This window comes from Staurois parvus, unplaced genomic scaffold, assembly GCF_062004578.1.
Source record: "Staurois parvus isolate SC_StPar_1 unplaced genomic scaffold, SC_StPar_1.0 ptg000343l, whole genome shotgun sequence".
Classification (NCBI taxonomy): domain Eukaryota; kingdom Metazoa; phylum Chordata; class Amphibia; order Anura; family Ranidae; genus Staurois; species Staurois parvus.
The window spans coordinates 2,103,572-2,120,638 of NW_028318139.1; the positions used below are offsets into that span (position 1 = coordinate 2,103,572).

A 17,067-nucleotide genomic window follows, 5' to 3' on the forward strand; every position below is an offset into this window, starting at 1 on the left:
GCACCCATGCCGCCCTGTAGCAGTATTTCTGCTATAGGGCGGCCAGGAAACGGTTACAGAAGCGGTTTGTGTTACGTCGTTGCGTTACTTAAACTGACAATTGCGCGGTCATGTAACACTGCACCCAAATTAAATTTACGTCCTTTTTTTCCCACAAATTGAGCTTTCTTTCGGTGGTATTTGATCGCCTGTGCGTTTTTTTTATAAAAAAAAGGCTGACAATTTTGAGAAAAAAAACAATATTTTGGACTTTTTGCTATAAAACATGTCCAGTAAAAAATTTAAAAATCAAATTTCGTCATAAATTTTGGCCAAAATGTATTCTGTGACATGTCTTTGCTAAAAAAAATCCCGATACGTGTAAATTAATTGGTTTACATGAAAGGTATAGCATTTACAAATGGCGGTATAGATACTGTATTTTTTTTTTTTTTATACTAATAATGGCGGTGATCAGCGACCTATGGCAGCGATCAGCCACTTATGGCAGTGATAAGTGATTTATGGCGGGACTGCGGCGGACATTCTGACACTGGGGGGGAACTGACTTGGGGTCACTGACATCCCCAGTGACACCAATACAGTGATCAGTGCAAAAAAAAAAACCACTGACACTGTACTAATGGCACTGGGGAGGAAGGGGTTAACTTTTTTAGGCAATGAAAGGGTTAACTGTGTGAGGGGAGTGTTTTACCAGGGGGCAGGGGTGTGTGCTTCACAGGAACACGCTGATCCCGAGAGATAAACTCCTCTCTCAGGATCAGCATGATCGGAACTGACAGGGAGCAGAGCTGCAGTGTAAACACTGCAGCCATGCTCCCTGTCAGTGATTGCTGGTAATCGCCGGGACCCGGCGGGTAATGACCGGCTGGGACCCGGTGATTGACACCCACGGCCGTGATCCGCGGCGCAGGTAGAACGGTCGCACGCACCACCTACTGGTTTTGCAGAATGATGTTTAAAAACATGATTCTGCGCAGCGGTGCCGCCCTGCCACAGTATAAACACTGTGGCTGGACGGCAACCAGTTAAAAATCCCATTTCAGTCTTTGCAGATGACACCAAGCTGTGCAGCATGTCTTCAACTTACAAGCCGACCTCAATGCACTGTTTAATTGGGCAACTATGCGGTAAATGAGGTTTAATGTTGATAAATGTAAGGTTATGCACTTGGGGGCTAAGAATATGCATGCATTAGATGTACTAGGGAGAGTACAACTGGGGGAATCAATGGTGGAGAAGGATCTGGGAGTCTGGTAGATCACAAGCTTAATAATGGCATGCAATGCCAAGTTGCGGTTTCTAAAGCAAGCAAAATCCTCTTGTATTAAAAGAGGTATAGACTCCAGAGAGAGAGATATCATTTTACCCCTGTACAAATCATTAGTAACATCTCATCTGGAATATGCAGTTCAGTTTTGAGCATCAATTCATAAAAAGAACATTGGAGAACTAGAGAAAGTACAGAGAAGGGCAACCGAACTGATTAGAGGCATGGAGGAGCTCAGCTATGAGGAAAGATTATAGGAACTGAATTTATTCTCTCTTGAGAAGAGGAGATTAAGGGGGGATATGACCAACATGTATAAATGTATAAAGGTCATCACAGAGGACAAGGGGGCACTCTTTACATCTGGAGGAAAAGAAATGTAATCTCCAAACACGGAAAGGTTTCTTCATAGCGATGTATTGTAATTGTACTGTCTCCCTTATATTGTAAAGCGCTGCGCAAACTATTGGCGCTATATAAATCCTGTATAATAATAATAATAATAGTGAGAGGTGTGAAAATGTGGAATAGACTCCCTCAAGAGTTGGTTCTAGCCAGCTCAGTGGATTGCTTTAAAAAAGGCCTGAATTCTTTCTTAGATACATAGAATATAACTGGATACTAACATTTATAGGTAAAGTAGATCCAGGGAATATCCGATTGCCCCGCGGGGGATCAGGAAATTATTTTTTTTTCTCTGCAGGAGCAAATTGGAGTATGATTTGCTGGGTTTTTTTTGCCTTCCTCTGGATCAACTGTGGGTATAGGATTATCACTTTTTTTTTTAATGGCTGAACTGGATGGACTTTTCTCTTTTTTCAACCAGGCTAACTATGTAACTAATCTATTGACAGTTAGGAACAACTGATCAACTCTCAGTGCTGAACTTTTGAGTGTATCTATGGTCAAAATGTAAAATCATACATTGATTTTTAAATAAAGCTCAATTATTTCTAGCCTACTCCTATTAAGCTGAATGATCCTGAAGATTGAAAAGTACTGATAAACAATTCAACACATTTACTTCCTTAAATTCTGTGACATATTTTTTTATCTACTATGTCCTGTGAATTTGCACCACTGTGTCACACATTTCATAGAGCCTGCTATCTGAACTACACAGGTGCTGAGAGGAGGATTTTTCAGAAGGCAGCCAGTACAGGTATAAGCCCCGGTTCACGACTTGATACAATTTGATAGTTCCAAATCACATGACAAGTGTCGGCAATAGCACCGTTCAAACGGTGAGACTCCGGCGGATTTTGACAATAGTCCCTGCACTATTTTCAGCAATTTCAGGTGCGACTTGCATAGACATCTGTGCATGAATTCACACAGATGTCAGGCAAGTCGCACCTGAAATCACACTGACCTGCAGCTTTGAAATTGCGTTACTTCAAAGTTGCATTAAGAGTAAACCAGGGCTCCTTGCTTGCAACCAGCAAGGTACCAAATAGGATATGCAGTCCTAAGAGATCAAATATAATCCAAAAGAATGAGCAAAGGAGAAGATTCAAAGCATGCAGGAAATCCAGGAAGTTGTGGAAAGAGAGGCCAACCATCAGGAAGCAATCACAACAATGAAGAGAGAAATTTCAAATACGTTTATACTGGATAGGCAAAAGTAACTTTTATTTTTGTATTGTTATTACGATGATGATGATATAAAATGAAAGTGTATGATGTGACTACAGATATCCTTTGAATTTCCATGACAAAGGTCACACTCATTGTTCTTATATCATTCAGCGGGAATCCCATTTGGACCGGGTTGCAGCCTCTACCTTTGTATCTTTAATATCTGCATCAACACATGCCCTCTCTTTGTATTTGCAAATATAGAGCTAGACTATTTTGCACCTTAGGCAAGACCAGCTACTTGAGACCCCCCCCAATAAATAAATAAATAATTTTAAAAACAGTACAAAATATTAAATCAACAAAACATGAGACTACTACATTTCTTTTAATTTGCAAAAATAAGTGCCATAAGATTCCACCAGCACCAATATTAAAGACAAAATCAGTGTCACGAATTTACTGTATCTGTGGCTGGCAGTGGCAGGGTGACAGTTGCAGTGAGTAGAAGATGATAGATCCACACTCTTACAGATCCTGGACTGGAATTCCCCAGGCAATGGGGGGGATAAAACGCTGTGACAGCAGGCAGTCCTGCCCACACACACACACAGAGAACACCTGAACTGAGCGATCCCACACAGTGACAGATCCAACGCAACACACCAACACTGACATAGATCAGCAGGCACTAAAAAGAGCAGACTGTCAGATTCTGATGATGTTATCATTCACTGCCACATTGCACATGTGATGGATGGCCGGCCGGCTCACACAGACATCAGAGTCAGACATTACCTTTCTCTGTAGGCGCAGCTCCGCCTCCACTGATGAATGGGAAGAGAAGGGCTAGAACTCCACAGTGATCGGCAGCCGCCAGCCGGCTTGCAGTAAGGAACTGCTGAGAGGAACACTGGAAGGAGCGGCAGCTCAGTTACTACACTGGCTCCAGACACCCAGCATCTTCCACCCCTCTGCTTCCCCTCCCCTCAGCTGAAGGATCATTCATGATGAGGCGGCATCACACACAGAGAGAGTACCGGTCTGTGCTGTGCCCAGGCACCCCTAGGTGGCAGCGCGCCATAGGCGGCTGCCTAGTTTGCCTAGTGGAAGTACCAGCCCTGTCCCAGGTAAAACTGAATGACATTTTTGCAATATGATACTTGGAGAAATTCTTCTGTTCTCATTAGTACCTTTTGTCAGAAAAAGACTCTACTTTATCCTTAGAGAGCAAAGCATCGGATTTGTTATATGACAATGAAAATGCCTTTTGCCTAGTTAGAACTCTGCTGAGACTGCATGAATTCTGATTCCTAATTCATAGGTTTGCAACAAAATTTATAAAGATGATATATTGATTGAACTTTGGACCAGTTCATACAGGCTATCATAGACTTACAGTATTTGAATAATATTATACCTATGAGATATAATATGAATGAGAATATCTATGCAAATTTAAAGAGCAAAGTCAATTTTTCTGTCTGGCCAGTTAAAAAGACAAAATACTCTAATAAGATTGAACTTTTTACCTTGCAAATAAATATATTATGCCTCACCATAAACAGTAAGATTTTTCTACAAGAAAAGTTGTTTATGCTATAAGAGAATGAGGATATGGGTGTATAAATATGGATCAGTGGGCCCTTCTTGAATGTTTTTATATCTAGAGAATATGGTTAAATGTTTTTGTGGCTAAAAATAAAGTTGCAATAGCAAGAGTTTAGTATTGATGACATTTGAGGGTTATAAGTACCCATACAGAAAAAGTAAGCACACCACATATGTTATTATGTACTCTGGAAAAAAAAGTACACCTTTGGCCTCAGGAGCTGGTATTGCCCCCTTAGCAGAAATGACTTCTTGTTGTAAAATGTTTGACCATGAAGTGTTAGTTTAAATGGAACTAAAGGGCTTTGACTAGTTTGGCTCCTAGCACTTTCCTTAGTGAATTTGCTAGGGTGGTGAGGATCATTATTGGGTTGAAAGATCTGTCTTTGGTTAATAATTTTATTTGGACAGGTGGCCTCACCTTCTTATCAAGAACACTTTTATATGATGCAGAATTCATAACTTACCCAATGACTGTAAGTTCTCAAGGCCCTGATGCAGCAAAGCAACAAGTCATAATAGGTCTACCACTATGCTTCACAGTTGCTACAAGGTTCTTGTCCTGAAATGCTGTCTTTAATCCTAGCCAAAAATGTCAACTGTTACTGTGGTCAAACATCAGTCCACATTGTTCCAGAAGGCCTTGTCTTTGCCTGTATGTTCAATAGAAAACTGCAGTCTCATTGTAATGTTTTTTCTTGGCATATTTCCCTTTCAGTTTAAATTAGCACAATCTTTTTCTAATTGCACATGCATGCACTTTGACGCCAACTACTGAAAGAGGTTCCTGCATATCCTGTAAATTTTGTAGTCCTTGGAGAATTCTTTTAGCATCATATGGTCTATGCTTGGGCTGAATTTACTGGGCAAGCCAGTCCTGAACAAATTATCAGTCTTTAAAATTGATGCCACTCTGAATTATTTTCCTTACAGTAACATGAATGATTTAAAAAAAATTCTCTTGCCAGATTCATAGGCTTCTACAACCATTTTTCTGAGGACCTTAGAGAGCTTTTTTGATCATCATCATTTGATCATCAGAACTCCAGATCCTAAGGAGTATATAAGACAGGTTCCACCTGCATAGTCCCTAGGGAGGTCTTAGCCACTGTCACTTTATAAAAATTGTGGGAGGTTTCCCATATGTTTGCCAACATCCCTTATATAAAATTTTACCACAAAGTTCCCCCTATGGGTATGGGAGTTTTTAGGCAAGTGCAAAGACAGCGTTAAAAAATGGTAAATAATCTTTATTACATAATATCTAAAAAATATAAAACATGATGTTTACCGTTTGTCATACAATATTATTACAAAATAATATATAATAATTTGTCATATAAGCAGAGACTCTATACTGAGTACCTGACACATTTCAGAGGCACAGCTCCTTCTTCAGGGGTGACTCTGCATACCGTACGGTAAAATCTGTAGCAGGATTGAAAATATGTACAAAGAATAATTTTGCACGTTACCAATGCTGAAATTTAGTGGTGCTCACAGCTCAATCAAGATAAAAAATGTTGTTGAAAACAGTATGACCAAGTACCACCACATCCAACCATCCCTCCACAAATGAAAGAAGAGGAGGGGGTCTCCACGTCCCATACCACCCCCACCCCCGTGAGCCAGCAATGGTATAAAGAAAAAAGAAAAATATCTTCTCTGTATTATGTCTATAATGAGAAAAGAGAGAAAAAAAACAAAACTGGCAATTTAAATATATAAAGATATCCATATCAAGACCCACCAAATAAGAAATAGAGGTGAAACGTTATATATTCCACGAATGGATAGATTTCCCATGCAATGTATTCCCCACAAAAAGGTCTATAGATAAATAAAATACAATAGAAAGTAATAAGTATGGCAGTTGGCAACATAGGGGTGGCTCTCGGGGGGGTACGTGGAGATCCCTCCTCTTCTTTCATTTGAGAAGGGGTGGTTGGATGTGGTGGCACTTGTTCATGCTGTTTTCAAAAACATTTTTTTATCTTGATTGAGCTGTACCACTAAAATTCAGCTGCATTGGTAACGTGAGGAAATATTCTGTGTACAACAAAAAAATTCATATTTTCAATCCTGCTACAGATTTACCATATTGTATTCAGAGTCATCTCTGAAGAAGTTGCTGTGCCTCCGAATCCCGTCGTGTACTCAGTATAGAATCTCTACTTATATGATAAATTATTGTATATTATTGTAACAATATTATATGACAAATGGAAAACATCATGTTTTATATTTTTAGGATACTATGTAATAAAGAGTATTTACAATGTTTTAGCCCTGTCTTTACACTTGCCTAAAAAATCCCATATCCATAGGGGGAGCTTTGTGGTCCAGACCACTGGCACCTAAACTGAAGCACTCAATTCTAACTTCATGGCTCTAAAGTGGCGGTAAACATAAAAGTGTACTTACTTTTTCTATATGATAAATCTGTATTTTTGTTCATTTAGGTTATGAAAACGAATGCAGTTTTATTTGTCATTTGTCCAAATATATAATCTCTTTCTGCAAGTGCTGTTTGAATAAAGTTGTATTGCAAATACTGATCAAATATTTGAATGAACATCTAATTCAAAGTCTGTTTAAATATAATTCAAATTCAACCATTTTCAAAGGGTGTACTTCATTTTTCACATGAATATATACAGTATTTCAGCTGAGTATGCAGCCTTGAGTTTCTATATTGCTTTGTGGTAACAATTATGTTTCTTTAACAGATGAAGATTGGTGTTTAAAAAAGCTTGTCTGAAACCCATAATGATCAAATTAATTTTCATTTAAGAGAGTTTAAATTATGGCAGAAGGAAAACAACTTGAATATTTCTGCATATTTGTCTTTTTTATTGTCTTTTTGGTGTTGCGCTCCTTTGAACTATAGTATTTTACGGACCTTTTATCATGTTATCAAATACCTATGTAAATCTCCTAAATAAACAAAAATGAATCTACTGATTTTTGTCAGAACTGTTTTTATTTGTTTGGTAGAAACTCACATTTTTGAAACCCCTGTAGAGAACTTGCAGCTCTAGTTTTGTAAAGTTTGTTTGTGCTTCAAGTTGTTCCAGTCCTTCTGGCCGATAACAAATTGTTGTCATTTCCAGCTCATCTTCTATTTTGTCTAGAAAAAAAAAAAATTAAAAATGCACATTAGGTGTTTCAAAAAAGTAACATAAAACCTTAGATGTTACATATATATTGATTATTACAATAAGACGATTCTTCCATTGTTAGTTTGTACAAGAAACATGCATCCCATATATACTACATACAGTATACATAAACGCTTTATTAACATGGATGCAGCACATCCCTACAGCAGCTCTGCAGTGCTAATCTTGCAAAAAGGGAGCACGAGGAAATCACTTACTTAGATATTACTTAGCCCTGTTTTTTTAAGGCAAGAAAAATGAATCCAGGAGAATTACACTTTTTACTAACTGGGCCAAGTTCTCTTGCATTTAAATGAACATGCATTAACATGCATTCAGGAAATCCAATCTGTCCCTGGATGCAAAGACTTCTATTTTTTTTTTAAACACAGCTGGACTGGATGCACCTGAAGGGAAGTAAATGCACAGTGTACAATATACCATTTAAATTATTAAATGTATTTGAAAATGCTCTATAGACCCATGTAAACGCATATAATTGTATGCCCATGGGAATGAGACCTTACACAACATAGTGAGGCACAAGGGGTGGTATTTTGCAAATATTACCTTTTTCCTCATAATACAGTATACTTGTTGCATTAGATAAACAAAACAAATATTGTTGTAGCAATGACTCCCTACAAAGCTGTTGGATTTCACGGGCCCTCCTAGACTGCCTACTGGTAATTTACCCTTTACTGCACCAAAATATTTATCAATGTAACAGCAGTGTCTAGAGTAGATAGGGTTACAGGTACAGGATACCCCAAACAGCAGCAAACATCCCTCAGTAGTATCTTGTTGTATAATTACCATTGCTACAGGCTACTGAAGAACTGATAGATCAGATGAAGAGCTACTTTGAAATAACTTCAGCCCCTCTCACAGGCTAGTAGTGAACCTTTATGGAGATCACCAACCTATAATAGTGAACCTTAAGGTGGAGATAGGCAATGGACCAAGCCGAACTCTTCTAAGTGGCCACCTTCCTGTGTACCCAGGCCTTGGCATTGGCCAACTCCAAGTCCTTAGGACTTATCTTTGGAACTGTATCCTCACCACCCAACAGAACTAAAAGACAAAGCACCACTGGACTCATCCCATCCTCCCCAGTGTGTGCAGGCTGGGAAATTACTGAATCATTCACACATACATTGTCTCCAGAAAAAGCCTGTGAGGGAAGGACCCTTTACAGGAGATCGCTTCTAATATTTATCCCCTACCCCATGACACATAACAGTGATTGACCAACAGTCAGTTTTACTAGATTCCTTAGTCCTTAGTCTTGGTTAGGTGTTGCTTGTTCTCCTTACTTCTCCTACAGCAGATTGAAAGCTCCAAGGAGCAGGGCCCTCCTATCCCTCTTGTATTGAACTGTATTGTTGCTGTATTGTCTCCTGGTATATTGTAAAGCGCTGAGCAAACTGTTGGCGCTATATAAATCCTGTATAATAATAATAATAATAGAGCCATGTGTAACTTAAATTGTAGAGTAAGTGCCATTAATTAAAACAGTACTGTGATATGGCTTTGCTATATGTGAACTTTGTATTATTTGTACCATTTGTATGTTTTTGATCTTTTCACAGTGGTTTGTTTGCTCCCCAAAACTCCTGAGAAAGCGGTAAATGCCATGAAATATGTTGAGAGTTATTGACTGCCCGCATGTTCCTGACTACTGCCATTGAAGTGATTTTTGATATTTCCATAATTTCAGTTGAGATATAGGAACAGAGGTTCAGTCCACTGGGAGCTTTTGCCCCTATATAAACATTTGAATATCATGGATAAAAATGTCCAATGTCTTTTAATATGTTTTGTAACAAAACTTTTGTATGATTTTAACTGATTTGCTGTATGTGATGTCTATGTTGGTACCAAGAAAATACATATTCCTCAATTTTCCTTTTCTTGCTAGACATGGGTAAGGTGATGTCCTCTCCGTTCATCCTTTGCATTGATTCACTAATGTTGGTCCAGGTGTCCCTTTGCTTGAACTGTCTTTTCATTAGTCATATGCCTCCCATCTTCTCCTTTCTGCAGAAATCCTGGCTGTGGATATAGTTTATTTGGACTGTGTAAAAGCATTTGACACAGTTCCCCACACACAGCTAATGTGTAAGTTAAAGACTGCAGGCTTAGAAAACTCAGTTTGTAAATGGATAGACAACTGACTAAAAGACTGTATTCAGAGAGTAGTGATTACTGACTCATATTCTGAGTGGTCTAAGGTTATCAGTGGTGTACCCCAGGGTTCAGTGTTAGGACTCTTACTTTTTAACCTTTTTATAAATGACTTCAAGTTTGAGATTAAAAGCACCATTTCTATGTTTGCAGATGACATCCTTATTGTAGTGACTTTTGGACTATTTATTAAGGAAAATGACATTACCCAAAAGAAATTATAAGGTAACTGTCATGGGTTAAAATAGTTGATCAACTGCAAATGACCTTCCAGGAAGCTACCATAAACAATGAGTGGAAGAGACCAAATACATTATTTGAGGTTTGCAGATGCTCAAAGTACCATAACTTGACAATGGTGGGACTAAAACCTTATTGACTCTGGCTCCCCAAGACCTTGCAGATGTGTGTTATCTAAACAAGCACCATTGTCTATGGAAAATCGGGAGATACCTCAATTGCAGGTCTCAAGGAAACTCAATTATAGTGAGTCAAATGTCTCACTAAACTCCAACTGGATGTGTACTCTAATTATTACACAATAGTGCTAGTAACTAGATGCCATCTCTCCTTGAACTTTGCACTCCGCTCATAAGAAAAAACTTGGTTAATTTAAGATATTACAAAAAAAAAAAAAGTGTGCCATATATCTGAACTGAGATATTATCAAAGGTATATACCCACACACCAAGATCTATTTAACAAAGTTGGGCACTTCATATCTCTCAACTGAAGATCATAAAGTTATAGAACATAAGATGTGAGTTGGGTAAATTACATATCTCCAAATAAAGTTACAACATACAGTTGTGTTCAAAATTATAGCAGTGTGTTGAAAAAAGTGAATAAAGCTCAAAATCCTTCTAATAGCTTTTATTTCCATACACACAAATGCATTGGGAACACTACACATTCTATTCCAAATCAAAATATGAAGAAAAATATATCAAATTTGTGTTGTTCCTCTAAAAAAATTTAAGAAAAGTGAATATTAGACTGTTCAAAAAAATAGCAGTGTTTGTATTCTTCTTTACAAACTCAAACATTCACTATATAAACTGAAAAATGTTTGAAGATTTTGCTTTCCTTTGAATCACTTAAGTAATATTTAGTTTTATAACCGCTGTTTCTGAGAACTGCTGTACATCTGCGTTGCATGGAGTCAACCAACTTCTGGCACCTGTGAACAGGTATTCCAGCCCAGGATGATTGGACTACATTCCACAGTTCTTCTCTATTTCTTGGTTTTGCCTCAGAAACTGCATTTTTGATGTCACCCCACAAGTTTTCTATTGGATTAAGATCTGGGGATTGGGCTGGCCACTCCATAACGTCAATCTTGTTGGTCTGGAACCAAGATGTTGCACGTTTACTGGTGTGTTTGGGGTCGTTGTCTTGTTGGAACACCCATTTCAAGGGCATTTCCTCTTCAGCATAAGGCAGCATGACCTCTTCAAGTATTATGATATATTCAAACTGATCCATGATCCCTGGTATGCGATAAATAGGCCCAACACCATAGTATGAGAAACATCCCCATATCATGATGCTTGCGCAACCATGCTTCACTATCTTCACAGTGTACTGTGGCTTGAATTCAGTGTTTGGGGGTCGTCTGACAAACTGTCTCCGGCCACTAGACCCAAAAAGAACAATCTTACTTTCATCAGTCCACAAAATGTTTGTGCCATTTCTCTTTAGGCCAGTCAACGTGCTCTTTGGCAAATTGTAACCTCTTCAGCACGTCTTTTTTTCAACAGTGGGACTTTGCGAGGGCTTCTTGCAGTTAGCTTGGCTTCACATAGGCGTCTTCTAATTGTAACAGTACTCACAGGTAACTTTACACCTTCTTTGATCTTCCTGGAGCTGATTGTTGGCTGAGTCCTTGCCATTTTGGCTATTCTTCTATCCATTCGAATGATAGTTTTTCGCTTTCTTCCACGTCTTTCAGGTTTTGGTTGCCATTTTAAAGCATTTGCCATCATTTTAGCTGAGCAGCCTATCATTTTCTGCACTTCTTTATATGTTTTCCCCTCTCCAATCAACTTTTAATCAAGGTACGCTGTTCTTCTGAACAATGTGTGGAACGACCCATTTTCCTCAGAATTTCAGAGAGAAATGCACTGTAACCAGCATGTACAACATTTGCTGCCTTCCTTCCTTAAATAAGGGCAATAATTGCCACCTGTTTTTCAAAGAATGAATGACCTCACTAATAGAACTCCACACTGCTATTATTTTGAACATGCCCCTTTCAATTAGTGATTCAATTACACAGAATCAGCAGCATGCATGTCATGACTGTTGGGTCTGTTGGATTTTTATTAGTCTACTATACCTGCTGGTAAATTATTTGCCATGTAGAAATATCATTTCTACCAAAAACAGTGATTGATCAGGTTAGTGATGTCTGACTGCTATTATTTTGAACACAACTGTATATATCAAGACGGAGAGAGAGATGGTATAAATCATCTGATGAAAGGGAATTAAGCACACAAGATATTACCAGAACAAATTATGACATCATTATACAGAGATCCACCATTTCATGACAAAAAAATCAGCAATCCCAATACAGCTCATATCAGGAAGATGAGACACCAAATATATTCACATATTTCTATGTTCCTTATTCAAGAGTTAGTGGGGAAGTCATTTATACCTGAATAGGACCCATATATTTTATCCATGAAGATATACTGTTTATATTAAAGGGTGAGTCATCATTAAAGATCACCAGTTCATTTGTGATACCTGACTGTCCCCGGTGGACAGGTAAGGAACTTCTAAGTTACACAAACTTCTTAACCGTCCAATCAACAAGCCCATTGGGATGTCCTTCGGAACAAAGGACTTGTATGGTATAAAAATGCCACACATCCCAAATTAAGGACCACTTCATCATTACTTCATATACTACTTCATCACTCAGCTACTTGACTTGACTATACTACTGGACTTCTTAACTACTCTACTACTACTATATACTTCACTTCCCTATACTCACTTGCTTCCTGATATCTGTAGCCATCTTGCTGAAAACTTTCAGCTGCCATTTTATTTTTCAGACTCTGCTGCTGATTTAAATTCTGGTGCCTGACTGACCAGCAACATTTTCTTTTCCCAACTGTATCCTACCGGGAGGCCTCAAAAATCAAAATTCTGGGAGTGGTAAGACTGTGCCAAAATACTGTAGTTTTCTTTTATATTTCAAACTTATTAAGATTTACAAAATTTTTATTGTGTGGTTAGGATAGTATACTAAGGTTATCTGAATAATTATTAATGTAACTGTTTGAGCATTGGTTCTGAGATCATATACTGTATACTAACTGATTTGTAGTGTTTTTCTGGTGCTAATGATCAGTGATACTTTTTTATTTCCCTACGGCCGCAGGAAATTGGAAACAATATCTGAAGTACTCTACGTTGCAACTAACCCCTCTAAAATTTGTTTTACATCATTTGATAAACATATATTGTTTTATACCGTAGAAATTAGCATACTATATCTTTGTGTGTATGAATATATTCATCAACAGTAATTTGCGTTTGTATTAATATATATATATATAAATATCTGTACATAAATAAATTTATCAAAAAGGCAAATTTTGTGTATATGGTAACAAAATCACATTGGTGAAAAGAACTCAAGGAATATTATCGTGGTGATCAAATTATTAAGGTGTCCAAATTATTGGTTTATTAAATATTTGCTGTATTTTAACGGCTGGAGGCACTGAAATATTTTGTTTAAGGGAGAGAACACCGCCCTAATTATTTAGAATAAATTTTATCATAAATCACCACATTACATCCTTACATGATGTCTCCAATTTACAAGCAGAGCTCAATGCACTATTTAACTGGGCAAACATGTGGCAACTAATGTTTAATGTTGGCAAATGGAGTGGAGATGTCCATTGGATGTCATTGACAAGATTGAAGATTTGTCGACTTTGAGGATTTTACGGTCTGGAGGGTCCCTATACCTGTATCACGGAGTGTAACTTTGTATTTTGGTATTAGAGGTATGCAAGGGGTGGGGGTAGAGTAGTGGAACAAGTGTGATGGAAAAGAAGTAAGGGAGCTCAGAGGTGAACAAGGGGTGCAGAGGCAATAAGAGGAAATATCTCATTGCCATGGACAACACCCCACTCTAGGCTGTTCACTACAAAGCCTGACCCATGGCCCACCCATCTCCCTGATGTTACTGAAATCTATTTCCATCCAGCAGCTAAGGACACATGTTTATGGAAGAAGACCACCTGCACACATACATCCTTCCACCTTAAATCCTACAGCAGTTTGTAAAACCACTTTGATACTGAAGGTGCAAAGTTTAGCTTAATCGTAATGGGGCTGATCCTAGGTGTGAAGATGCAAGAAATGGGACTTATCTGAGGTGTGAAGGAGCAGGAACTGGGGCTATTATGAAGTTTGAGGGTGCAGGAATTGGAGCTGATCCGAGGTGCGAAGGTGCAGCAATTGAGACTAATCTGAGGGATGACTGTGAAGGAATCTGGGTGATCAGAGGAATAAAGGTGCAGGAACTGGGCCTGATCTAAGGTCTGAAGGTGCAGGAGTTGTGGCTGATCTTATATAGAAGGTGCAGGAATTGGGGTAATCTGAGGTGTAAAGGTAAAGGAATTGGGGTGATTTGAGATGTGAAGGTAAAGGAACTGGGGCTAATCTGAAGTGTGAAGGTGCAGGAAATGGAGCTGATCTGAGGTGTGAACATGCAGGAATTGAGACTAATCTGAGGGGTGAGTGTGCAGGAATTGGAGTGATCTGAGGGGAGAGGGTGCAGTAATTGGAGTGATCTGAGGTGTGAATGTGCAGGGAATCTGACTAATCTGAGATGTGAAGGTGCAGGAAATAGGACTGATCTGAGGTGTGAAGGTGCAGGAAATAGGACTGATCTGAGGTGTGAAGGTGAAGGACCTATGGCTGAAATGAGCTATGAAGATGCAGGAATTGGGATGATCTGAGCTGTGAAACTACAGCAATTGAGACTGATCTAGGGTGTAGGAATTTGGGCTGATGTGAGGTGTTAAAGTGCAAGAATTTGGATGATCTGTGCTTTGAAGTTGCAGGAATCGGGGTATTCAGAGGTGTGAAGGTGCAAGAATTGGGGTTATCTCAGGTGTGAAGGCACAGGAACTAGTGTGATCTGAGGTATGAAGGTTCAGGAATTGGAGTAATCTGAGGTGTGAAGGTGCAGGAATTGGGGTGATCTGAGGGGTGAAGGTGTAGGAATTGGGGCTGATCTTTGGTATAAAGGTGCAGAAATTGGGGCTGATCTGAGGTAGGAAGGTGCAGTTATTGGGGCGATCTGAGCTGTGAAGGTGCAAGAAGTATTGCTGATCTGGGCTTTATATAGAAACATTTTCTGTGAGTTATCTAACACACAAAAATTGTACTATGTTTATTCGTGATGACTAATAGGTTTGACTTGCCATTATCAATGCAACTGTGAGTGTAAAAATTGAAAAGATACTATATGACTATAGTGCTATTGTTAACTGGCACTCAGGTTGTCTAGTACTTGTAATCACACTTGACATGGAAAAGGTTGCTGATCCCTGCATTAATGTAATTCCAAATGTACAGCTACCCTTATGAGGGCCGCTGTATTGTGGGTATCCCTAAACTTCTCTCCGTACAGCCAAACAGCAGGTAATTTTCACACAGACTTGCTCCAAAGACAGTGACTAGTTCATGAATGTGGTTTTGTTTAGTTTTTTTTTTAGGGGATTTCAACCTGGATAGGGTAATAGGGATTATGGAATGCCCAATTTGGCTTGAAACAATGAAAGGAGGACACTTCCCTCCTATGTACAAAGCAGGTCCTGGACTTTTCTTTTCCTGAAAGCTATCAGTAGTTGCAGATTAGTAGCAGCTGCCCCTCAAAAATCACTTCATGTCTCCTAGCTACATGCAGGGATGTCTTCTCTCCCCCTACAGAGCTGCTCCAAGCTCCCAGCCTGCAAGCACTACCAGCCCTCCTGGCTTCTCGGAAGATCTCCCAGGTCAAGGATAAAGGATTTACCTCAATGCTATCCTTGGAAAGCTTGCTATGTTTAGCAGCCTTTCTCCTAGTAGATCCCAAAGTGTGCTGCTGCAATCAGAGACAAGGGGAGGCGAAAGAGCCGCCATCTGTAGAGTCATCCAGATGACTTGCAATAACATAACGTTAATCACATGACCAACACAACTACCATGAGTCTCACAATGATTTTGCCTAGAACACACTACGCTATTCTTGTCATGTTTCACATGACTGTCATATGCCTTTAAGTTTTCACTGTAATTTCTCTCTGCTCCTCCCTTTCCTTTGGGATGTTGTATAGATAGTTAATGTTGTATAGATAGCCCACCCCCTTCCCAGTAATGCATTGCAGCTCTAGCCTCATGTCATGAAGCAGGTCACATTATGATCTTTTGACCTATCCAATGTTCATTGTTGTAAGATTCTCTCAGTTTATGGAATAAACTTCACAAGATCTACAAGATGTCTTCTGGATTGAGTCACTGACTGTGGTATTCAACTAAGATTGGAGTTATCGCTATATCATCACAACTGTAAGTTACAGAGATCACACTTTCAATGCTTAGATTGGAACAGTCAAAAGATCAGTGAAATGTCTTCATAGGATCAGCCAAAAGATCAGCTAAAAGATCAGTCAAATGATCAGTGAAATGTCTTCATATGATCCTTGCTAACTTTGAATACACAGCAAGATGTTATATGGACAGCTGACAGAGTGCAGCCATCTCTACACAAGCCTGTACATGGCTGCAAGTATATCTCAGCATAACACTCATCAGTGTCAGGACAAATTATCGATGTGAATGTCTTGCAACTGCAAGTTTATACACTGCATCTGTATGCATTAGCACATGGCTTGTCTGTGAAATCTTATAGAAAGTAAAAGAAAACTTTTCTGCAACCATTGCCTAGGAAACCTGAGCTCACCCACAGAAAAATTGATACATTTCTCTGTAAAATTTCTATCAACCCTTCTCCTTGCTAACATGTTTCAGGAAAGTAATATACAGTGTGGGGAAACTAATACACAACCACAATCAGAGCTTCATCCAGAGCAGGCCTTAAACCCTGAATTATACAAAAGAGAAAAACGCTTAAGAAAGCTATCCTGGTAAATACAAGAGAATCTTAATGCTGACAAGTTAGAATTGCTGTCTAATATTAATGAATTATGGTCTAATACTGTTAAATGCATGTCTGCT

The 17,067-nt window shown here is 38.8% G+C and overlaps 1 protein-coding gene across 2 annotated transcripts in view; it reads right to left on the minus strand.

The window, feature by feature from the left end:
• LOC149456907 (A-type potassium channel modulatory protein KCNIP1) overlaps window positions 1-17,067 on the minus strand; it is a 451,873-nt gene that overhangs the window by 219,870 nt on the left and 214,936 nt on the right. For both annotated transcript variants that reach the window (XM_089684303.1, XM_089684302.1), the window contains one exon: window positions 7,465-7,589. In XM_089684303.1, coding sequence (XP_089540429.1) covers window positions 7,465-7,589 — 125 coding nt within the window. The remainder of the gene's footprint in view (window positions 1-7,464; window positions 7,590-17,067) is intronic.